Source organism: Erpetoichthys calabaricus, chromosome 1 (assembly GCF_900747795.2).
Source record: "Erpetoichthys calabaricus chromosome 1, fErpCal1.3, whole genome shotgun sequence".
NCBI lineage: Eukaryota > Metazoa > Chordata > Cladistia > Polypteriformes > Polypteridae > Erpetoichthys > Erpetoichthys calabaricus.
The window spans coordinates 190,441,419-190,467,683 of record NC_041394.2 but is presented as its reverse complement, the minus strand read 5'-3'; the positions used below and the strand labels follow the sequence as shown (position 1 = coordinate 190,467,683).

Sequence of the window (26,265 nt, the reverse complement as noted above, 5' to 3'; positions counted from 1 at the left end):
ACTTTTGCTGCGGTCATCACCAAGGTGCTTGTTTTTTTTAACTTTATTCATTAACAGATAACATTCATTAATAAAAGCGTATTTGCTACTTGTGCTTTTTTTTTAAAGCATAATGCAAAATTAACAGGCTATTTAAAAAAACAGCCTGTGTGTCTTTTTCTTATTAAATAAAAGGTATTTTACTTGTGCCTGAATTTCTTAATCATAACATAAAGAGAGTGGGTATTTTTATGGATAAATGATAACCAGTAATTACCAAAGTACAGCAGATATTTTCGATAACAACAGCTGTTTACTTCTCACTGGGCTTAAGTATTACTTTTTAACCCTTTGTTGCCTAAATTTATTTGCAATTATATATAAAAAGAAATGTGTGTTTTTGGTGTCAAGCAGATGATAAACTAAGGGGAGATTGCTAATTTGAATATAGCACACAAGCATACAATAAGCTGACATGTATTTTTATCTTATTACAACTTTCCTCAAATTTGGACAATTTCTCGAAATTAACAGCCAAAATTCACGTGCACGGCCACACCAACACTTCACTTCCATCAGGTGGATGAAGTTTTCACTGCGACTGCTAGATGGTGTGACCAGTGCTTCCAGTACGATCCTTGGTACCTATTGAATATGTATCGACCAGCATTGACGGGATACATACGCTACCTCAGCTGCATTCAGGCTGGAAGCGGTTTGAAGCAATTTTGCAACAATCGCCTACAAGGGGTTAAATTAAGAATAAAATGCTTACGTATTTCTAAAAGGAAAACATCAAAAGTAATTTGTAAAGTGCAGAATTAGTGGTGGCAGATTTTCATAACTTCATTACAGAGGCTACTTTGTTAATCCTATGGACTGGAATGTTTCCATCAGTGATTGCCACATTTAACATGAGCGGAAATTCAAAGGCGTCTTTTCTTTGTATACAACAATTAAGTCAAAGGAAAAGACAGAAGCTTCATGTAGGGCCATCGCCCTAAAGCTCTAAAGTTCTTAACAGTGTGTTATGTCACATTTTTTGTTGCTGGGTCATTAAAAGGAGGCAGTTTCCATTCCAACTACAGGTTAGTAGCTAAATGCAAAACTGCTGTGCATATGTGGGACGTGCATCCATCCGATCTCTGTGTGGACTAGAGATGCATTGTAATGACAGGTGTAACTGGAAGGCTGTTATATTATGTATTGATGTATTCTATATTTTGTAGTGACCGCTTCGTATGTAGAAGAATGGAAGACACGCAAATCAGCAAATGTAGTCAAACAAGAAAAAAAATGGTTAGGTTGTAAGGTTCAAAATGGGAAAGAAATAAGAATGGGAGGAAGAGAACAGGTTAAAAAGAATAATGCTGTGAGCTATGTGCAGTCTCCCCCGCTGTTCTGGCTGTTGAAGATGCCTTAACTGAGCAGAGTTGGCATTTAGCCAGCTAATGCAAGTTGCCGTCCCTGGCTTTACTTGGACTCAGACACACCACATATACCTTTCTCGGCCTAGTGAAGCAACACCTGCATTTGACATCTGTATAGTGCTCTTGATCACCGCTGTCTTCCTTCTGATTGAACATATTTTTCTTCTTCCACTAAACAGCTCACTCACCCTCCACACCTGATCCCTTGTCTTTCTTTTTTCGGGAGACTGCCTCTCTTCACTCTTCTGTCCACCCTGTTGATTAATGCTGATCTTCCTCCACTCTGCCCAACGCTCCTACTGATGATCTTTATTTGCATAGCAGGCAATCCCCAAGCTTATTCAACTCTTTCTCAGCACTGTGCCACATCAATCATGTGAGCAAGGTGCTACAATTATTGCGGACATTGTGTAACATGTTTTAAATATTGATGAAGCAGTCTACCTTAAAAAGATACGTTTGACACCCCTGCTGTAACTTAAGTGTTTTGCTGCTATTCTATAATTATTTTTGTGCATCTTGCAGCACCTTTGCAAGTTTACTGGCACCCCCTAGTGGGTTGTTTCCCCCCTCGGTTGAAAAGCACCGGAATAGACAACAGTTCTCTGTAATGGATCAGCCGGCTCATAAAAGAATATCATCCTGCCCACTTTCTGTATAGGGTGGAAATTAGTAGTCTTATAACTCAACCATTTAATGGTTTGTTCCAGTACTCTTAAATGAAGAATACCAGGTTTAGGAAAGTTAGTACATTAGGCCGCTAAAATATTCACCAGAGTTTAATTATTTAGGACTAGAGGTATTCCCCTGGCTAATAAACTGTGCATGCTTAATCCTTGACTAGTTTCTAATAGCAGTTTGTTCTGAAGAAACCGTTTGGTAGCACATCTTTTCATATGGGATATTGCACAATTATCTTTTCAGTCTAACATGAGTTGAAAACTCCATCTAATACTTGAGGCATGAAATGAGCTTCTGTCTCTTTTCCAAAGAGGTAAACATTGCAGTAATTAACAGTGTAATAGTTTTAGACTAAGCAACATTTGTGTGACTCACTGATTACCTTGTTCTTTACACATCGAAAGACAAAACATTCATTTTAGAGAGTATCAAAATGTGTTTCTCAAAAGGATAACATAATGTTCTCCTCAGAACCATTATACTGTAGACAAAGTAATCAAGCAATATAAAGAAAATTATCCTCATTGCACTGAATTCTCCATATATGAACTGTGAACTGTGCTGCTGTACCTACCAGAACCTCTTCATGGATGACACATGCTTAAATAATACATGAATGAGTCCAGTATTTATTACGGTAATTTAGCATTACTTCCCTTAGGGTTATGCATGCACAAATACACACACACCATGTTATGTAAATTTTGTGTTTGACGGCTGTCCCTAGAAAACTAGAATCATTTCAGAATTGTATATTCTAGTAAAAGCTTAGCTTTGCCAGCAACTATAAAGGAAAGATACATTTTTCCATGCCTTAGTAAGATGTCACCTTTGCATGTCAACCAGCAAAGTAACATAGCACCTAATTTTGGCAAATTGCCCTGAGGTCCAGATTAAATACAGATGGATATTTTATTTAGAGACATGCGACAGACATTGAAAAAATCCGTGAAACAAATCATCTGCAAGGATCATTGCTGTTTTTGTAATCGTCACACAAGATTGACAGGAAACAAAAAAGCTACAGTTTGAACTTAGGAGAGCCGCAGATGTTTCTCACATTGAGACTTATTAAAATATACAAAGTGATCATAACCTTTCCTGTTTACTTCCGTGCAGTTTTCATTTTACCTGAATTGTCCTTCAGTATTGTATACGCAGACTTCAAGCCTGAACAGGTGCAATCCAGTGTTCTAGAAAATTGTGCTGTGGATTGATTGAAATGTACATGCAACAACTTCCAAGTCAGGTTGTTCAATAAAAAAAGCAATTCAAACTTTATACTAACAACATCCTGTATGTGAAATTATGTTTCTTAAATTTCGTCTCATATTTAATTGTTAACTGATGCTGTGTTACGCCTCGAACCTTTTTAAATGTTATATGTATAGCTTCTTGAAACATTCCATCATGCCATAGGAAGGTACCATAAAGTTTCAATGTGCAGTCATACAAGTAACACATAGAAGCAAGGCAACATCTTATTATGAAGTGGTGGCAGATTGTTTTGCCATTCAGAACTGTGTTAATTTTAGCCAGGGCAGACTGACGAGAAGCTTGTCAGCTGAAAGAGTAAAAATATTATAGTTGGCCTGTCCAAAGATCGTTCCTGCCTTGTCCTATGCTTGCTTGGATAGGCTTGAGCTTCCCGTGGGTTTTGATGGAAGGGTGGATGGACGGACGAACGGATGGATGGATGGAAGGTTGGATGGTGGAATAGTTGCTCTGAAGCTATGATACCACTGAAGTTACATTTTAGCTACAGCTGTGATTTAGAAGAGCTGTGGTGTGACACTTTCAGTATGTACTTTTAATTTGTACAGCTATCAGGTAGAACTAAAGTACTGAGCTGTCTGCACAGTAATGCTGTTTTTCATACAGGAACATTTTAGGGGTAAAACATTCTTAATTCATTTCTAGACTAAAGACTTTAGTTTTCTACTTAAAAGGCCATGGATTGCAATAAAAATGTACATGCTGAAATTTTATAAACATTTCCTTATTGAGTACCTTTCATTGTGCTGTACCTAATGAAATCTTTTATTTTTTGGTTCATCTTTGGTTTATTGCACCTTAATAGTTGCTAGTAGAGCTAATAGTTTACAAACCTCATGCAACTCCATATATAAATAAACAGGTCATCTGGATTCTTAACACATTTAAAAAAATTACAATTTAATAAGAGGACTTGTTATGTAACTTTGCCAGTATATCCTTTGTGTAACTTTTGCGGTGAAAACTGACATTTGTATATAACATTTCAAGAACTGGAAGTGTTACCACTTTATAATGGTGAAATTGTGAAAATATCCTTTGAAAAGACCACAAAATCTCAGTAGCCCTAGATAATGTTGTGGATTCCTGCCTCCACGAAGGACAAAAGGGGAGTGACGGGCTTCTAAAAACCCAAATAAAGTCCACTCCTGCCCATAATTCAAGTCTGGGCCCTTGAAATTGTCCTTACACTAAGCAGCCTCACCCAAATAGCAGGCTTTAGTTTGTAGTTCACAAAATATGAGAAGAAGAAAACCACAAAACCTCTAGACCAAATTCAAAATTAAACAAAGTTCCATTATAATCAAGAAATTTAATGAGCACTAAAAAGAGTACAAAAGACAAGGCAGGAAAATGGCAAAAAGGTGAAGAAGAAAAAAGAATTGCAATCCACAAGCACTTCCTTTAAGGAAGCAGTTTTCAAAAAGCCAGGAAATCCAATAATTAAAATAAGTGAGAGCAAATACTGGACTTGAAATCCAAAAGCAAATAATAGGCAAGGTGGTACCTCAGCTGCCTAGTCAAGTGGCACTGGGTCAGTATATTGATAAAGCAAACTAAAACATACAAACCTAGAATACAGTAATCCCTCGCTATATCGCGCTTCGCCTTTCGCGGCTTCACTCCATCACGGATTTTATATGTAAGCATATTTAAATATATATCGCAGATTTTTTGCTGGTTCGCGGATTTCTGCGGACAATGGGTCTTTTAATTTCTGGTACATGCTTCCTCAGTTGGTTTGCCCAGTTGATTTCATACAAGGGACGCTATTGGCAGATGGCTGAGAAGCTACCCAACTTACTTTTCTCTGTCTCTCTCGCACTGACTCTCTCTGATCCTGACGTAGGGGGTGTGAGCAGGGGGGCTGTTCGCACACCTAGACTATACAGTCGCTCGTCTAAAAATGCTGAAAGATTATCTTCACATTGCTACCTTCTGTGTGCAGCTGCTTCATGAAGCGACATGCTGCACGGTGCTTCGCATACTTAAATGCTCAAAGGGCACTTATAAATTTTTGACTGAAAAACAAACTCTCTCTCTCTCTATCTCTCTCTCTCTCTCTCTCTCTCTGCTCCTGACGGAGGGGGTGTGAGCTGCCGCCTTCAACAGCTTTGTGCCGCGGTGCTTCGCATACTTAAAAGCCAAACAGCCCTATTGATTTGTTTGCTTCACTCCTTTGAAGAGGAAGATATGTTTGCATTCTTTTAATTGTGAGACGGAACTGTCATCTCTGTCTTGTCATGGAGCACAGTTTAAACTTTTGAAAAAGAGACAAATGTTTGTTTGCAGTGTTTGAATAACGTTCCTGTCTCTCTACAACCTCCTGTGTTTCTGCGTAAATCTGTGACCCAAGCATGACAATATAAAAATAACCATATAAACATATGGTTTCTACTTCGCGGATTTTCTTATTTCGCGGGTGGCTCTGGAACGCAACCCCCGCGATGGAGGAGGGATTACTGTACTGTAACCAGGGCCGGATTTTCCTATAGGCTAACTAGGCTTCAGCCTAGGGCCTCAAGATCAAGAGGGGCCTACATTCAAATTGTTAGCAAAATTTTATTATCTCTCATGTAATTTACAAACTTAAAAATGGAAGGTGAAAGGGCCTCATAAGTGGAATAGCCTAGGGCCTCTTTTCATATAAATCCGGCCCTGACTGTAACACAATATTGAAAGCAAATTTTGAATATTACAATATTAGCTACATGTAGCACAGAGAAAAGAAAACAGAGTTAATAACATAAAATACAGAATTAAATTTAAAAAACAACAAAAAGATTAAATAAACCAATAATATATTTAAGCCAGGACAAAACATTGGCGGAAACATATACTGTATTTATTGTGTGATTTGCTAATGCTTATGCTGGGCAAAAAAAAAATTAATGTTTCAGTGAACTTGGTGGGCTTTGATGATCAAAGCCATTGTTACAACTAAGCTTACGGTGCATAATACATTTCATGATATTCAGAAATTGAAGACATTAGAAGATAAGCTCCAAGATGTGCAGTAAGTAGAAGCAGAGGGAAATGAAATAAGGGGAAACAATAGAAAATATAAGTCGTGTTCCTGTTGTTGGGTCCTCATAATGTGATTCAGTAAATTAAAAAAGTGTATGACAGCTTTGTAAGCTCCCCTTGTATAATAAATAAACTGATAGGACAAAACAAGAATGTGTGTGTGTGTGTGTGCATGTGCGTGTGTGCATTTATAATATAATATATATATATATGAAAGAAAGAAAGAAAAAGAAAGACAGCCTTTTTATTCAGTAAAACAAAATCCTTTCATGCCCTCAAAATTTTTAAGTCGACACTGGCATTGGTTAGAGGGACTAAACCTTTCTTAATTACCAGGTAATGACATTCGAACAAGATTAGGAAGAAAATTCATCTTCTTGAAAATCCTGTTCCGGATATCTGGATTTTTCTTTTATAATTTGTAACAAATCATTCTGTAATTTTTTTTAAAGAACAATGAATGCAGCAGCTGTCTGATTATAGGAAATAAAGAGAAAACCTTAATAGTTATGTAGTTACTAATCTGCTACAATTACAATGTGAAATAAAAAGGCAAGAAAAGAAACAAACACCTCATTTCTTTTCATTTTGCTTTTCACAAACATGTTTCCCAATATTTTTTCTCAATTGCAGTAACAAAGAGATGTGGGTTTTGTCTGCATTTTTGGCTCTTGCAGTGAGTAAAGTCCATTGCATGTAAAGTAGAATGACTCATTCAGTTACTAATCCCTATGTAGGTCACCTGAAATATATTTGGCAAGGCTCAGCCATTATTTAAAAGAACAAGCACATCTGACAGAGAAGAAACCCAGCTCACTGAATTGAAATGCCTAAACAGTAACATTCTGTATAATAGTTCCACTTTGATGTTGTACGGCAAAGTTTTGAAGCTAAATGGTTTCACTTGAACCAAAAAAGCTCAAATATATGAACTTATTTATCATATTAGATATAACAATATACGGTATCATAAAAATGTATTTGGTCTGATTTTCAGCATTACCTCATATTTTGTCAGAAATTGTACTTCAGTCTTTTTAAGGGTTGCCAAGCATGCTTTTTTATTGCTGGTGCTTTATAATATAATTGTTTGAACATCTGTATAAGATAACTAGATGGATTTGTTACTCAGTTGTATTTTCCACTTTTTTCTCTGCCATCTTCGATAGCCTAGTTAACTCAGTCCTGGAGTAGCAAGCAGGACGTTTCAAATTAAAAACAGGTAAAAGTTGTAAGATATTTCCTGTTTATTTTGAGTTATGTATTGAAAGTTTTGTATGATTTTTTGGGCAACCAAGGTAAGTGAGAGAAATAGATGATTCCAACATTTGGTGCTTCTTTAGTTTGTTTTATGTTCAGTGTTGGCAAACCTGCAAAATTCACTTTGTAAAAAAATATTGGTCAGCCAGCTAAATTAAACTCTGTAAAAGGGGTAAATGAGGTCAGTTTTTGAATGCCTTGTTTTATAATCATGCCTGATATGAAAGGATCATGTCTAGTATACTGTAAATGTGGGTAACTTTGGCCTTTGCCACCAAAGTAAAGTATTCCACACACACATTTTATTAGAGGTCTATCTTGCTGAGATGAAAATAAATTCCTGAATACCACTTACAAGTCTGGAGGCGTTTCATTTTTTCATCTTTCAGTCTGTATGCTGAAATTGATAAATTAAAATCCTATAGCATGTGGCATATTTCTTTTAATTTAGCTCAGGCGATATGTTACAGTATTTCTCCCTTTTCTGTATTATGTTTTTTTCACAATGTCAGGCTTTCAGTATGTTAAGTGAAGTTTAATGAAATGCAAAAATACTCAAGTTCTCCAGAAAATTAGTAATACACAGTATGCACACAGCAATTGTGAAATATACTACTATGCAATCATCTTTATATTACCAATCCACAGATTTAAAGTTTGATCAGCCATGCTTTAAATTGGATTATTGTTACCGTACAGCCCAAACAATTACAAGACACTTACTGTAGTAGAAAGGAATGCAGAAAATCATATGAGCGTCAGTCTTGCAATGACAGTATGACTTGCACCATACTCTTCTGATCTATTAGGGAGGTTTTATCGAATGCACCATGTAACAATTTACTGAAAGCTCTACATTATTTACATACACATTTAAATACTTTAAGTGCATATTTTGAAAAATTATTTAAATGCACAGTATCTTGTTTTTCTGATTAAGTTCAATTTGATCATAGCAATTACAAATGATGCATCTGTATATTTAACAAACTGTCAAGATAGCCTTCCCACAATTAGAAAATCACTTGAGCAGATAGTTAGACGTTTTTTTGTAGAAATGAGATGCATCATTGAGTAAACTGAGCAACATTTATTGTTTGCCCAAACATGAATTCCAAAGAACATTAGTAAGATGAAGAAGAATGAATTGTGTTACATTACAAGAAAAATTGAAGTAAGATATACAGTATTTCTCTATTGAAGATATTGGCCTTTTTAATGATATTCAAGTTATAGTCTTTTAAAGAATATTGTTTATGAAAGTGATAAACAACCACCAGCATGAAGGTATTGGCATGTTGGTACTGGAGGGCAATAGGTTTACTGCGGTTTGCTTAGTGTGCAGTTTAATAGTATTACTTCAAAGATAACACATGGCTGCATCACAAACTTTAAACAACTTGGAATAATTAGGATAATAAAATTAATTGCCAGAATCATGCATTTACTTTTTTCAGATATTTAAGACATATACATTGTAACCTGTAGGAGATGCCACTGAGCCCCATGATGCAGTAATGCCCAGCACACTTTTAAGTTAAAATAAAGAACATTTATTAAACTGCACTTCTCCACAATCACCCCTCCAAAGATCAGCCAGAATGATACCATAATTAACAATACTTCTTCCTCTCGTCCTCCCATTGTGTATTGCCTGCTGTCTCCCGACTCCGACTCATCCATGTAAGGCAATGGGTTTCCTTTTATGCCTCCAGGGCCTTGCCATGTCTTCTGGGAAGTACTTCCAGGTCATAACAAAAGTAGGAAGGTCTTCCCCTGATAGTACCCTCTATTAGAATGTAGAGACTCCAACAGTGTTGCACTTCCAGACTCCATATCCCAAGCACCCCTGTGGTTATCCTGTCTGGGTTCCCATGTGAGGACCACTGGCACCTGGCATATGGGGGATTGAACTGCTCCTGACTTCTGGCTATCATTGGTCCTTCCATTATTGGATACCGGCTGGACACAAAGTTATATTCTTGTTCTGATGACAATTCTGACTGTTGTTCATCTCAGGCTTCCGTTCTGGGTATGAAATTATCCCCTTTCCCGATTGGAATGCTTGTCCTCCTCCTCAGCTATTTCTAACATAATAGAAAGGACAGTTTTATTCTTCATTGATGCTGCTGTCTGACTTGATCACAAACTATACACAGCAGATCATTCGTCCTGTCCATTTACACTATGGTGAAGATAAATGAACTGAACAGCAGTGCATTGGTTCTGTTTTATTGTTGGTTAGACATTAAAGGGAAACCCTTGAAACACATTCAAAAAACATAAATTAGTGGTATTCATTCACCATATCTAGTAATACCAAGTAGCTTTCTAAGGAACGCATATATATAAATATAAGAAATATATAAAGCTTCAGAAAACAGATTCACAAATTAAGAGTCTGCCAGTTACCAGTTGTATTTTTACCAATCTGATAAGACAGAAGAAACCACCGTCCCTCATAATTACTACTGTACTTTAACAGTTTTGCAGATACAGATAATCTGTAGACTTTTCTCTGGTAAGGAATCTTTTGATTGTTAATAGTTACATCAAAATTTGGAAAACAGAAGTCTTATGCAGTGTCTGGGATCCCACATATGAAAATAATGCATATTTTTGTCCATTTCTCCAGGGAATGATGATTGTTAGTGATGAAACTGAATTTTTGATTTACAGAAACAAATTGTGTTTTGTCACAAAGGAAATTTGTTCCATTAGCACATATTTTTTCATCTCATCCTCAATCTATTTTTCTTATATTCTAGTGCAGAGAGAGGATAGAATGTTGGTGTAGTCAGAGAGCAGACACCTTTAAGAACTTCACACCTTTGTATAACCCCTGTATGTGGCTGCTGGCAAGCCACTAGAAGGATCCTGGCTTTGGGAATAAGTGAGCATGGATGGTCTGACCACATAGTGGAAACGAGAGTGTAAATGTGCAGGCAGGAAGTTCATGAGGCAGACAAGTGCATGTGGAGCCACATAGAAGCAGCAATTAAAGATCGAGGCAGCGTTGGATGGCAGCTGAGGCAGGAGACAGAAGTTTCAGCTGTAGAATCACCTTTAGGAAGCAATATTTGTTGCTTTCCACCCAAAAAAACACTTTAAAACCTCATTTTAGTGAGAAGCACTTTTCACATATCTGTATGTAAAGTAAAACCTGACTGTTTTGCACATCACTAAGCATTGTCGATGTCTGTGCAGTTACTTTACACAGCAATATTGTGACACCATGTCCTTTTTTGTAGTGAAATTCAGATTGCTGAACTTCAAAAAAATCTTCACATTACCTCTTCCGTACTGTTTTTTCCATTTAAATGGAGGGTGCTGTTCCTCTTGGTGTATGGTGTCTAAAAATATGCTTGTTAAAAATCAAACTCTTTTTTACATGAACTTTTAATCTCTAGCATGCTAATGAAAGCTCATTGAAAAGTTTAACCAATTTATGCACTTGTGTACTGCAAATTTTAGAACTTTTGGAAATCTGAATATTTGTATTGTGCACAGTTGAAAGTTGCCTTGTCTGTGAGCAATCAACAAAACAAAGGCTTAACAAAGGAAATCAACATGCACCTAATTAAAAAAGACTGCCAGAGCACTCAGTGCCGCTCATAATTATTACAAGATCTACAAGACTTACAAGATTTTCTTTTTTCAATTTTCTGTTCTCTTGTTTGAAAATGCTGCCATAGTTTTAAAATGTGCACATCAGATGAAAACAAACTGGAGTGGCTTCCTGCTTGCATGTGTATGAGAATGAGAATAGCAGGATTTTTTCTTTTCATTGTAACTTTAACTGTGAATTTAAAAAGCCTGGAAGTGGGATCTGGAGTGTTGTGTGTTGGGAGCTGACAGAACACAGGGAGGATGTACAGTATATAAAATGTACATATTAAAACAGATTTCTACAATTTCAGCATAATATTTTTAGTGCCAAGTTGTCTAGCAGCTCAAAGCCTGTGCTGACAATGCAAGTGCCATCATAAAGCATCGAGAAAGCTCATCCATAACAGTTGTTACAGTTGAGTTATAAGTAAAGCACTTAAAGACACTGGTAGAAATTAAAGGACGTGCATAGAAGACTGAACCCATGATACATCTCTGCATATGCAAGTTCTTTCATTGAAATGTGGAATAAACTCCAGAGCCATGCTGAATGAGGGACCTTTACAGCTTTAAAAGGAAAAAGGATGAGATATGGGAACATTTTAGCTAATCAGATAAGCTTGATGAACTAAATTAACACTGTTTATTTGTAAAAATTGCTACATTTTTGCACATTGAGCTATACGAATCTGAAGAAGCAGTAGTCAACTTCAGTAAAAATGTAAATAAAATGTTTTTGTTCTTTACACGAAAACTATATAAATTGTTATTTGGTAATGACATAATATATTTTAAAATAATTCCATTAAATTATTTTGTATTGTTTTCAAATAATACTAAAACATTATTATTGAATCATTACTTGAATTCGTCTTTTTTACATAATAACTTCTAGCTGCTTCCTTCAACCAATGTAGTGTTGGAACATAAAAACAACATTCTCTTAAAATGGTTTAGCACTTAGTCAATCTGTGCTGATGAGTCTCCCCTGGGATTTTTTCAGTGCAGAATGGGAACAGGCTGTGCGTGAATAATTCATGAGTCATTGTCTGCTATCTCGTCAGGCAACTGTGAGTCAGTCACCAAGCAGTGCTCTAATGTACATCAGTATGCATACTTATTCATAAATTTAGTTTTTTGACATACACAGCAGGGTTTCATACTCTGGTTTTAAACAGTAGAACTACACTCAGTGTAATAAGTGAAAACATTGCACTTGTATTCGGGAAAGAGTGATGCTTGGGAATATTTGGCGTAAGTCTAGAGCTTAATTGTTTCTTAACAAAGGAATATTGGAATAAGAGTAGTGTTAGAAAAGATGCCATTTCTGCATTCAAATATAAAGTTATTGTATGTTTTTACCTGCATTATTATCAATCTTTAATTTAATATTATTTTTTGTATCAGTAAGGTGCTGCTGGAGTATGTGAATTTCCCCTTGGGATTAATAAAGTATCTATCTATCTATCTATCTATCTATCTATCTATCTATCTATCTATCTATCTATCTATCTATCTATCTATCTATCTATCTAATGTAAAATTATAAGTGAAATTAAATGTATTTTTTCTAAGCCACATTTTCCATTATATGATTACACACAGCTTTAAAATTTATTGCCAAGAACTCTTTTCTCTTTTTAATAAGTGAATATGAAACGATAACTGTCCAAAAGGTCAAAGTATCACAGAGGTTAGTGCTGCTCCCTCATGGATCCAGCATCCTGGGTAAGAATCACTTACCCGGTCATTGTCTGTGTGTAGTTTGTATGTTCTCCCATTATATGTGTGCATTTTTACCATATATCTAAACACATCTATGTTAGGATTTTTACATAATATAGTCAAAGCCTTATTGACTGTAAATTGACTCATTATGGATATGTATGTAAGTGTGCACTGTGATGGACTGGTTCCTATCCCTGGCTCATTGCTGTCTTGCTCCCAGTGCTGACAAGATTGGCTCAGACCCGAATTGGATACCACAGGTTTGAGAATCGGTGCATGTAAATGTAGATAATATGATAATATGATAACAAAGCAGTTCTATTCAATATTTAAATTCTGACTCAACTATGGGGAATATCTATTTTACCAGCTGGCTTTTTAGATTGCTGTTCTGCTATGGTCCACAATCATGCCCATACAAAACATTCCAGATTACTTTAGTTACTGTAATTCTTGGCAAACCCCTGACTGAAAGTAGGTATTTTTCAGTTAGATTTTACGTTCAAAATATTTAAGTGTATTAAAGGTTTTACTAACAGTTTAAATTTGTAGACCTGGTCACTGTGATGATTTCATAACCATATGAGAACTATCAATTTTCATTGGAATAGGGCTTGTGTTAAGATACTGACCAGTGCCTGAAGTGGATGTGCTTAAGTGATGGTGGTCTTTGAGCGCAGTAATATGCTGACAGTTGAGAGTTTCCCCCTTGCAGTTTCAAGCCAATCAACAAACAGGGTGGCTTGGAGTTCCGTGTGATGCAATGTGCTAACACTGATCCACAAGGTGGCTTCGTGTCTCCCTTTGGAGGTTTGAGCACCAGTGCAATGATTGACAGGTTTGGGTGGGGCCAATTCTTAAAACATGTCAGCACTCATGAAAACAGTGCCCGTATACAGCAAACACTGCTAAAAATTGAAATGTGCTGGTAGTTTGCACTGATTCATACTGGTCCACTTCAAGCACTGCTACTGATTACTGTTAAACAGCAAAACCCACACTTAAAAAGATGGTGAGAAAGTAACCAAAGCAATGTTGTGCATCATGTGGCACTGGAAAAAAAAAGTGTGTACGCTGGCCGCTTGGTGAACTTCCAGTAGCAAACAAGGCCACTGGTAAACATAGCGTATTAGCTGCAAAAAAAACACTCTGGCAAATTACGCCAGCCAACACTAGTTGCCATCGACAGCACTAAATTTATGGAAATGTTGCTTAGACGGGCGTTAGAGAGTAGATGATATTTGTCACTTCTAAGATACTACATTTTTAGTATTTCTGATTAAAATATGTTTGGTTTAAAACAGACTGTGTAATTTTATATCAAAGAAATGTCCCTTTTTCCAAAATGTTAAATATATTTGTACTGTATGATATTAAACCTGAATCTATCAGTCCTTTTACAGAAACAGAGCAGTAGGGCTGTTAGGATCAAAGGGTCAGTGTGCGCATTACCTTTATAGTCCACAATGATCTCGCATTCATTCTGTGGCCGATTCCTACCTTAAACCCAAAAGATAGATAGATAGATAGATAGATAGATAGATAGATAGATAGATAGATAGATAGATAGATAGATAGATAGATAGATAGATAGATAGATAGATAGATAGATAGATAGATAGATAGATAGGCCCATATAATCCAGCATTTTCTTTTTATTCTTCATTTTGCTCAGTTTTGAAGACCCTAAATTCACAAGTTCAGCATTAAATAAAATATGTTGTTTTATTTAAACCTTATTAGCAAGGAAAAAAACTGAGAAGTGCAATTACAAATGGGCTAGATTCCAGATGAGTGAGGCTACAGTAACACATGGGGTGGAATTGAAACCAGCAGGTGGTGGTGGAAGTGACCCATCTGGGGAGCATAACAGTGCAGCAGAATGTGACAGTCAATTGAAAAATATGTTTTTATCTTCTTCTGTGTGATAGGTCTGACTCATGCATGCAAACTCATTGAGTCACCAAAAAAACTGAATAAAAGACAACCAAGAAACCTCCAAATGTTTTCTGATTATTATATTGAATTACTGTCTCAGGTTTCCAAGATTAACCTTTTGTTAGCCCTGCAGTTTTCACTGTTTTTGAGAAGCTGACATCATTTGCCCTGCGGTGGGCTGGCGCCCTGCCCGGGGTTTGTTTCCTGCCTTGTGCCCTGTGTTGGCTGGGATTGGCTCCAGCAGACCCCTGTGACCCTGTAGTTAGGATATAGCCGGTTGGATAATGGATGGATGACATCATTTGCATTTTTATACTGTATTGAGCACAATACATGCACATGTGGCTGCTAATCGCTAACTAATTCCAAACTCAGCATCAACTGTGACAACATAAAAATATAATACCCAATTAGCTGAATATAAATATTTATAAGGCAACTATGTAACTTCTCTGAAACAGGATTTCTATGTCCTATTATGCTGTGTTTTGTCTCCTTCTTTCCAGAATGTGAACCAATTGAAGCAATAGCCAAATTTGACTACGCAGGTCGGTCTGCTCGGGAACTGTCCTTCAAGAAAGGAGCATCGCTTCTCCTCTATCACAGAGCTTCTGATGACTGGTGGGAAGGTCGTCATAATGGAATTGATGGATTAGTCCCTCATCAGTACATCGTGGTTCAAGACACGTAAGCATTTTTAATGCTGGTAAATGGTTTTTGCAAGACAAAATGCAGTTGGTTATAAAATAACCAAAGAAATTTTTAACTGATTTTTGAATGATGTGCAGTTTTTCTACAATATGCAGCCTTGTTTATGTGAGTTAATTGGTTCTAAAAATACAGTATTAAACACATTTAGCATTTAGGTAAGTAGCTAAAGTAGTTGATTTTAAATCATAAAGTTTCGATTTTGATCCTTGCTTCTGACTCCATGTGTGACTTTGACTGAGTCACTCCGTCTGTACCAATAAAAAAATTGTACATCCTAACTAGTGTAATGTTGTAAGTTGCCCTGAATTTGTAGACCTATAACTTGGTATGAGTTATACAGAATGCACACATTCCTAAAGCGCATTAGGTACGAGTAATACGTAATATTTGTATTGCTCCATATAATTAACTGAGGCAAAAGGAAGTATGTACAAAGTGTCATGATTTCTTACCAGTTATGGATAAGAAGTCCAAAAATGAAGGTCAGGTTATGTTCAAAAATATATTTCTACTGCATTTTTAAGTATTATACATAAATAACAAACTGGATTGGTCTAACAACACAGTGGCGCTGTATGAGAAAAGCCAGAGCACACTGTACTTGATAAGAAGACTCAGGTCTTTTGATGTATGCAGTGAGCTGCTGGAAATGTTCTATCAGTCCATAGTAGCCAGTGTGGTGTTTGACGCTGCAGTCTCCTGGGGAAGCAACTTGAGGTTAAAAGATGCAAAATGCCTGAAGAAACTTATTAGGAAAACCTGCTCTATCACAGGGTGAACCCTGGACACACTGGAAGCTGTTGCGTAAAAGAGGATGATGGCAAAATAGGATGCCATCATGAAAAATCCCCTCCCTCTTTTAGCTATAGGCTTATTATACCACAGTGTAAAGTGTGGACGTGTTTTCTGCCCACCGCTATCAGACAATTCAAAGCTTCCTCCCGATTTACTCTTTAAATTCAACTGAAATATCTGCACTATATACATTTATTGTCTATTTATTTATCAATCGATTGAGTGATAGGTTGTATTATTTGCCCTGCGAGTCTGTTTTCTTATTTTTTTATGTTTCTGTTTCTGTATGCATCTGAATTTTTCCATGGGGTTAATAAAGTTTATCTAATCTAAAATATTACACATACAAGTAGTTAAAGGGACTCAAATAGTTTTAAAATGGCACATCCTTCATCACCCTGACAGCCTCTGAGAAGTGGTTAAAGGTCCACTTCTTGCCCATAGCTATATGAAAAGGATACAACCATTCACCGCATCTGTTTCGTGTTTAAACTCTGCATTAGGTCATTGTTGCAGATGCTGCATGTGTGTGAGAGCAAACACATACAGGAATGGCAGGACCAGATTGGCAGACTGTCAAAACACTCTTTGTTTGCACCTGCACACCATGTGAGACCTGGCAACACTGAATGGAAGGAGTCAGGTGACCACTGTTTAAAATAATCTGCAGCTGTTTCAGCTGAATTGCATGGTAATATAAAAAGAAATGAAGGGTTTGAATAAAGGGATTTGTTTCATAATCATCATCCTGAGGCCCAGACAGGAAAGGAGGTGTATCAGATATGAGTCCATTTGTCATGTTCACTTTCAGCATAAGATTTCACTGCAGATGCCACGCTCTCAAATATAAGTTGTATTTGTTTTGTGTAAAAGGGATCTCAGACTCCAGTCCTGGAGGGCCGCAGTGGCTGCAGGTTTTCATTCTAACCCTTTTCTTAATTAGTGATCTGTTTTTTGCTGCTAATTAACTTCTTTTGAATTCATTTTAATTGACTTTTTTTTAAGATTTGTTTCCTCTGAATTGCTTCATTTCTTTCCTTAAATGGCACCCAAACAGAAATATAAATATGAAGTGAGTGAGCCAACAGAAGACCAACTAAGTTGGGGCCTCAGACTCCAGCCAATTTCACTCCAACCAGTTCCTTAATGAGGTGCTGAGTCTTGTCATTAATTAAACCCATTCTTTAATTTTATGGCTTGTTGCTGCTCTCATTGTGCAATAGCAGACATTTCTGTAATTGTGGATTTTCTCTTTCCTAAGAGCAGATCAGCATTCCTGAGACCTTCACCTTTCTTTATTTTCAGATATTGTACAATGATCACAGTTTGCTGGTCCTGTTTTGTCTCATTTTGTATCTCATTATTGTTTGGCTGCTAATTAAGGAAAAAGAAGCAATTATTGGGTCTGAGTCTTCAGGAGAAAGTCAAATAAAATCAACTCACAAAATGTTATTTAGCAGCAAAAACAGGTCACTGATTAAGAAAAGGGTTAGAATGAAAACCTGCAGCCACTGCAGCCCTCCAGGACTGGAGTTTGAGATCCCTGGTATACATAATTGAATGTACAAGATAGATAGATAGATAGATAGATAGATAGATAGATAGATAGATAGATAGATAGATAGATAGATAGATAGATAGATAGATAGATAGATAGATAGATAGATAGATAGATAGATAGAACTTTATTTGTCCCACAGGAGCATATTAAGCTTTTTACAAAAGCTCAATAGATAAATAAATATATTGTATTATGACAAACAACAAACCCAACTCAAATATACACCACAATGACTTAAAACAAAGAAGAACTAACAAAAAAGAAAACCTCTGACTTGGCAGTTACAGTCGCAGTGAGGCATTATGCAAGTATATTCCTGTTGGTATAAAGGAGCCCCAGTAGCATTTTCTCACACACTTTGGCTGAGTATTTTGTTGGTTGAAAGTTCTCCATGTTAGTGTGTCAGAAAGAGGATGTGCAGCATTGTTCATAATAGCACTCAGTCTTGTTTTTATTCTCTCCTTCACTACTCCCTCCAGGATGTACTGTATGTCTCATTGAGGCTCATACTTAAAAAATAAATTCCAGTAGAGAAATGAGAGAGCAACACTGTGTGCTGGAGATGACTGTGATGTGTGGTCAGTGCCAGTGTTACATAAATATTTGCGCCCGGTGTAGGTGCAGCCTCTAAGTGGGTGTGAGAGTGTGTAAATGCGTTTTGCACTGCGGTTAGCGGAGGCACTGTTTGACCGCACCGCATTCACTTGCAGAGGCAGGCAGATCTATCCGGAGCCTCAATGCTGCCGTGGAGGTAGCGGCTCCTCACACCTGCACCCAGTTGGCTAACAGTTTTAAAAAGAGCCTACACGGGTTGGGAAGAGAAGGAAGGAATGTGTCAGAAGAAAACTGGCTTCTAAAGAGCAGACTTGGACAGAATGATCCGGCCACCTAGGGAGGAAAGGCAGCACGATCAAGGGCCCCACTAGGGAGCATAGGTTTTGGTGCTCTAAGGGCTAGTTCATCCTATTGATCATGTGTGTGGAGTGGAGTGAGCAAGGTGGATTAACTTCCCAGGGATCGGAGGTACAACTGCAAGTGTGTGAAGGATGACAGAAGGAGTACCGACCTTTGACGACCTTTGGAGGAAGCCAAGACGCGGTCGGGGTGATGAAGACTGTGGCTGCTGTCTCCGCTGGTTGCGCAAGTTATGGGTGAGCTGGCGAGATGAAGGAGGTGGGCTAGGATCATCTTGTACTAAAAAGAACATTAGAGATCCAATGACTATGTGTTTTGTTTCTAGAGGTGGACAGCAGCAGAGATTTGAGTTATTTGCAAACATTTTAACTGTGTTTTTTCAAAATCTATAACTAGTTTTCCTCTATTTTATGTGGTTTTAGTGATGATACATTTTCAGACACACTGAGTCAGAAAACTGATAGTGAAGCAAGCAGTGGACCAGGAGCTGAAGACAAGTGCTCCTCCAAAGACATCAGCTCTCCGACAGACAGACATCAGGACTCTTTTGTAAACAGGTGACCCCAAAATTTTAGTACAAATGCAGAACGCTGTATACCACGTGCTATAAGGGAAACATAGTCTGGATAATCAGAGTATTCAAAATAGTGTGGGGCAGTTATCAATTTCTATATAAATTAATTTAACATTCTAAGACCACCACTCTAAATGCTCATTATTTTTCAGTGCCAGGTCTCAAACCTTTCCTTAAATGTTAAATGTTTCCACAAACCAGCACCTCCCTGATTAGACTACTTAAGATATCTTCCAGAGTAAATCTTCTGCAGTATGGAGGTATATCCTTTACTAATGGAAGAATATGCTGTGCAATACCTTAGTTAGGTCAGTGATGCTTAAAAGTGTAGCATGAAGTTTGTGCTGGTTCATATATTAATGAATCACAAATCAAAAGTTTTGGCTTGAGATATAGTGATCTGGTGACTGATACTGGGGTCATTTTTATGAATCCCTAGTGTCCTGCAGACAGGTATACTGTCGTCCTGAAAGAATCTACAACCAACGTGAAAAAATACTTAAGGCAAAAAAATCTATTGTTTTTACTAGTGTGCTCAAAATGGAGTAGCCAACAGGTAAAAACAGCTAAAAATATATCTATTACAATAAAAAAAAACTTGAGTCGAAACGTGATCTTCTCGGAAGACACTTTGACGTCCCGCGAGACAAGGCAGTGAGACAAAAGGACAGCTGCTGTACAGGCATTTTAAATGATTGGCGTGCAGCGCGACAAGCAGAACACACAGCTTGGCAGCAGTAAGCCAGCAGCTGAACCGTCTGCATCTCCGCAGCGTGCGCTCAGCCCCCCCATCACAACGCAAGTGGCAGAGACGTGAACTGGCTGGCAAACAGCGCACCCCGGTGGCTGTGGTCGAGCAAAGCGAGCAAGGGGCTTTGCCCCCTAGTTATACTGTACATTAAACTAAAAGTCAAGTTTTTATTTCCAATAACCCTACTATTTAATATTTGCTTAGTTTAAACCTAATTTTACTTTAATAATATTTTCCTCTTATTTGTAGTGGTCTTCTGAGAATAAACACATTTGCTTTGCTGCAAACACAAATTTCTGCAATTCTCACATTCCTAATTTCCTATTTTAAATTTCTGTTTTATATTATCCTTTTAAAATGTTAATGAACAAATATTGTTTCTGATTTTTAAACAAGTTATTTGGAAAGTCAACTTCATGGGCCTAGGGAAACTCAAGTTTTTAACATTTTCTGAGGTGTAATCATTTTTTACTTATATATACTCTCTCTCTCTCTCTCTCTCTCTATATATATATATATATATATATATATATATATATATATATATATATATATATATATATATATATATTCACGGCATTCGAAGTCTGTGTCACAATCTGATTGTATGGGTGGTTACCTACCAGGTAACGCTTGTGGTTGGCCAGCAATCTGCTAACATCCGCCACGGTGCCCTCTAGGTAACCACCCATACAATCAGATTGTGACACAGACTACGAATGCCGTGAATGTAATTACCCCGATCTACATGCTGTGAAATAAACGAACCACACGCCGTGGCGCAACGTTAGGGGCATCGCCTCTAGCGCTGACATCCGAGGTTCGATTCCCAAGAGGGAGTGCAGTGGAGTGTGTACACCTGATGAGCCCAGAATGAGGGCGAAACACGTGTCGCGTACTCTTTGCATTTATTTGACAGTAAACTATTTCAACCATATATATATATAATATTCATCCATCAATCCATCCATTATCCAACCCGTTATATCCTAACTACAGGGTCACGGGGGTGCGCAATATATTTATTTTATATATTTATATATCATTTTGTGTGAGTGTATATATGTATGTATATATATTTCTTTTTACTTTTTTAAATGAAAAATGCTATGTAGATTAGATATAGTGGATCAATTTAAAAATCTGTCTTGGAGAGAAGATTATAAGTGGTTATATAAATGTAAAGAATTATTATTATTATTATTAATGATGTACAGTAAGATTTTATATTGAATACAAATACATTATGTAGGTATGAACTATGAAAATGAACTGGTATTGATGTCAGATTTACTGTAATTTTGAATGGACAAAGACTCAGCTCTACTATAACTGGCGCATACAAGAAGCAAAAGTGAGAAAGAACAATGAATTTGTCAATATAAGGACGGAGTGTCATTGGTCTCCGTCTAGAGAAAGACTCATAACCACTGTTTACTTTGCATAAGGTGTCACAGTAGCTAAAATGTTCATCGATGACAATACTGCAGTTTCCCAGTAATGTGCCAGATGTACTGTATATTTGATTTGACACATGATGGAAAGATTTGTCAAGGAAGCTGACACTTTCTCCACTTTCCTCTTCCACAGGCACAGAAAGCGGACAGACCCTCCTTCAGCCCGTCGTTCCTCAGGTCGCTCAAATGATGGTCACTGTATAGTCCATCCACCTCATACACTGGTCAATACACCACTGGAACTAAGTTCACCGAGCAATGGTAATCAAGGAAACCACTTCAGCCCACGGATTCTGTTACAGACCCGTAACTTAGTAATGGACAGCCCAGAAAGAAGGCGCCGTGCAGGTCATGGCAGTGTGACCAGTATTAACCGCCATGAGTCTTTAAAGAAAATGGAGAGCCCTCCTATCCGTAGGTCCACCTCATCAGGCCAATATACTGGCTTCAGTGAGCATCACAAACCACTAGATCCTGAGACTATTGCCCAGGTATGAACAACAGTATTTTTTCAGTTGTCACGTTGGTGTACAGTACATTCAAACATTTTGAAGGGGTATTTTTTTCTTTAAGGAGCATTAATTTCTCTGGTTATTATTTTCTTGATTATACGTAATAATTTCAGTTATATTTTGATTTTCATTTTTTTTTCCATTGATTGTTTTATTAGTCCAAAGGCTAAAGTTGGTTTATCACATTTTTGTGAGCAATAGACCCCTTATGGAGCTTGTGGTATTTCTGTCAACAGTTTCTGGGAGATGACACCACTGTGCACTCAGTCCTGGAAGACAGTCAAGTTCAAGATCTCGTTTATTGTCATGTGTACACAGTACAGTGAGATTCTTACTTGCGTCAGACTACTGGCATTCCCCTGCCTCCCCGGAGTTTAGAGCTTCATCATAAATCATCAGTCAGTGATTATTACAGAGCATTCTGGGAAGTTGGGAAGCATATCTTATTGTGATATGCATCCCACAGAGAAAAGTAATGTGTTGGATGGCCCATCCTTGAACTGGTGAATGTGCAACAAGTGTGGTGCTTCCCTGCAGCTGGCGCCAGCTGTGCTTTGCTGTTAGCTGTGTGAATACATTACGGCAGCTGCCAAGGAGGCCATCAGCACTTCACTCATTCATTTAAACTCACTTTTTCATCTTACTCATGAAATTCATGGTTGCACTTCCAAGCATAAATCTTACAGGACTAGAAATCTGGGCAATTAAAGAGGCCTAAAATTTATGTACTGAGAAACCGTGACATGTTTAAGCCTTTAAGCTCATAATAATACAATATTAGAAATGTGTTAAAAATGTGTTAATAAATAGCAATGATGCAAGCAATATAGTCTACATGATCATAGAATTTTAATCTTATTAGCTCTCCTTCCCATTATTTCTTAAGGAGGAAAATATTTTATTTATATACAATATATATATAAACATATATATATATTTATATACAAAATATATATTTTTATTTATATAGCTGCGTTTGACAAAGGTGTCCAAAATAGTTCAAATGCAGCAACCAGACAGGCATTCTGGCACTAGTATGACTAGCCATACCAAAAAATACTCGACAGTCCAAGTGTCTTCGTTTATTTAAAGGTTTTAGCGAAATTCAAAGGAAATGGTTCACAAAAATAAAATATAGAAAAAAGTTGAGAATACACACTAAAAAAGAAAGGGGAAAAGGGAAAGTTACGATATTCTGCTTAAATATCTACAGTAAGTTACGTTCCTTAAGGTTTGTATGTATTTTTCTATGTAATGTTCTAAGCAACGCTCAGAAAACGATATGCTGTTAATGTCTATTTGTGTGACCATTCAGGTTTTTTTTCTAGCTGTCTAACTTCAATATAAGGACTATTCAACTGTCACACAGAGTTAAGCAAAAGAAAAGTTTTTTGGAGAAATTCCATTGAGTGACGTTTATAATTGAGAAAAAGATCAGGTACTGGGAACAACAGATTGGGGGCTTAAGCCTCTGAGGCCAGTGCCACTGCTTCAGTTCACTTCTCTTTTCTCTCCCTCACTGGAGCTATATAGCGCTTGCTGACCATTGAGCTTTGTGTTTTCTTTGAGCGTTGCCATACTTTTTCTTTCCATTTCACTCCTCACTGCACAAACATGTTCATGTCTCTTTTTTCCTGTCCAGGACACTGCGTCTTCATCACTTGTCTGTCCACTCAGTTGGTTACTGGTACTATTTGCGTGGCCCACCAGTCGCTTCTGTTGTATCGTTCGTGTGCATAAAGCACCCTCTCAGCACAGAGCGTGTACTTTAGCATAATATTAATAAACATCAACAAATAAAAAAAAACACAGACCCATGCAGGGCAACATTGTATTTTGGTTGGTTATATGAAACATGCCATGTTTATCTTTCAATAATTTTCATTTTGTGATATATTTACAACTTTCTTTGTTTATCTACTGAAGTAGGATTTTGTAGAACCAATTTTTCTGTAATTTTAGATTTTACAACAGCAACAACACAGTGTCATGACCAATTGATAACATTCTCCTGTCATCCCCTAACGTGTTCATTCTTATATTTTCAACAACAGGATATCGAAGAGACCATGAATACAGCTCTGAATGAGCTGCGTGAGCTGGAGCTGCAGAGCACCGCCAAGCATACTCCCGATGTTGTTCTGGACACCTTGGAGCAGATGAAGAACGCCCCCACCCCGGCGAGCTCTACTGAATCCTTGAGTCCGCTTCACAATATCATACTGAGAGGAAGTGAGCCCTCCATGCGTCGCAGCACTAGCTCCACCAGTGACACCATGAGCACCTTCAAGCCTGTGGTAGCCCCTCGAATGGGAGTTCAGCTTAAGCCACCAACACTACGGCCAAAGCCGATTGTTCTTCCCAAGACTAATCCTGCACACGGGCCTCCACCTCCTGCCCAAGGCTCCTCGGACAAATCTTGCACAATGTGAGCAGGACCACGTAATAAGAATGTGGACAGATAAATGAATAAGTAACCAAGAGGTCCATTGTTTGGTCATATGTTAAAAAGATCTTAAATATTGATAGTAAAATGTGTTTGCAAGCTGGCAGTGTATTTTTCAGTGTCTAGAAAATCAGTGTATCAAGTTATAAACAAATTAACAAAGGGCATTTATACTTTTTTTCAATGAAAACTGGACTTAACGTAACTTGTATGTTTGTAGAGGACAGTAAGCTAACCAGGACTACATGGAAGATGTATCATATGCTGTACCGCTAACATTTACAAAGAACAGGGGACAAGCGACACCGATCACAGTCACTGGTCACTTAGCTTGCAGGATAAAAAACAAAAAAAATAAACACCAACTTGTGGGCAGAACACCAACTTGTGGGCAGATACTTGCAGGAGTTTACTGGACACTTGCAGAAGGATGCAAGTCCATCTTTAAATGTTAACGTTTCATTCTGGGGGCCTCACTATTTGTAAATTAGCCTCGGAGAATACAAACCACTTTTTGACAGCTCCCTCAGCTTTTTTGTGTCTTTTGCTTGTGGAAACCTCGGGTAGGTCTGCTTGACTGTACCGATTGTGTTTCTCCACAACTTGGGGAATGTATTCTTGAAATAATTTCAGTAGCTCGACTCGGCCCAAGTACGCAGCACATTTACTGCACTTAAGGTTTAGAGTGTCATGACAAAAGGAAAGGTGCACGTGGTGGAAGTCCTGCTGTGTTTCCTAACGTGTGGCTAACTTTCTTTCCTTAGGTTTTGGTACATTTCTCTGTCCATCCCTAATATCATTGGGGGAATTCTGAAAACAATGATTCATATGGTAGCCATCGACTTTGTGACTGTTACTTACAGTGTCATTTATGATGACCGTAGATCATTATTACAATTTTAAGTTTCCAAAGCACTCTGCATCATTTCAATGTCTGTTTTTGTTTGGGATGTACAGATATTATTATAAGTTTTCATACAGAAAACCGGTCTCCATAATGCCTCAATTACATTTCGAGAATGGGAAAGGATGACATTTGCCTTCTTCTGCATGCTCTACTACAGGGGTGTGCAAAGTCATTCCTGGAGGGCCGCAGTGGCTGCAGGTTTTTGTTCCAACCCAATTGCTTAATAAGAAGCACTAATTGCTCTAGAAACACTTCTGCTTCATTTTAGTTATCTCCCTCGTTAAGATTTTGAACCCTTATTGCTTATTTAAGTCTTAAACAGCTGCATTCTTGGTTTGTAATTGCTCCTTATTAGCAATAAGATGCAAATGACAAAAGAAACCAGCAGTTATCCATTTTGCTTGTTACCCTTTACACCTGTGTGTATTTATCAGGCACTATTTGGTTTAATTAAATACTTGGAAGGAAAGAGAAGAGAAAAAACTGAAGGATTGAGAATTACCCATCCGTTTTACACTTCAAAATATTTGGATGATATCTTTAGAATGGAAAAAAAAAATCTAGGATTTGAGAATGACTTGACATAGCAGAGTTAAAGCACTAACAAGCCATGAAATGTAATTATTGGCAAGGATTGTTTTCTAATTAAACAACTGGGTTGGAACAAAAACCCGCAGCCACTGCGGCCCTCCAGGAATGACTTTGCCCA

General features: G+C 37.4%; 1 protein-coding gene across 2 annotated transcripts in view; it reads left to right on the top strand.

The window, feature by feature from the left end:
• The window catches only part of srgap1a (SLIT-ROBO Rho GTPase activating protein 1a), a 247,898-nt gene extending 222,162 nt beyond the window's left edge, over positions 1-25,736 (top strand). For both annotated transcript variants that reach the window (XM_028810489.2, XM_051920184.1), the window contains 4 exons: positions 15,434-15,614; positions 19,332-19,466; positions 21,825-22,182; positions 24,258-25,736. In XM_028810489.2, the coding sequence (XP_028666322.1) occupies positions 15,434-15,614; positions 19,332-19,466; positions 21,825-22,182; positions 24,258-24,635 (1,052 nt within the window). In that variant the 3' untranslated portion in view covers positions 24,636-25,736. The remainder of the gene's footprint in view (positions 1-15,433; positions 15,615-19,331; positions 19,467-21,824; positions 22,183-24,257) is intronic.
• Positions 25,737-26,265: the final 529 nt, after the last annotated feature.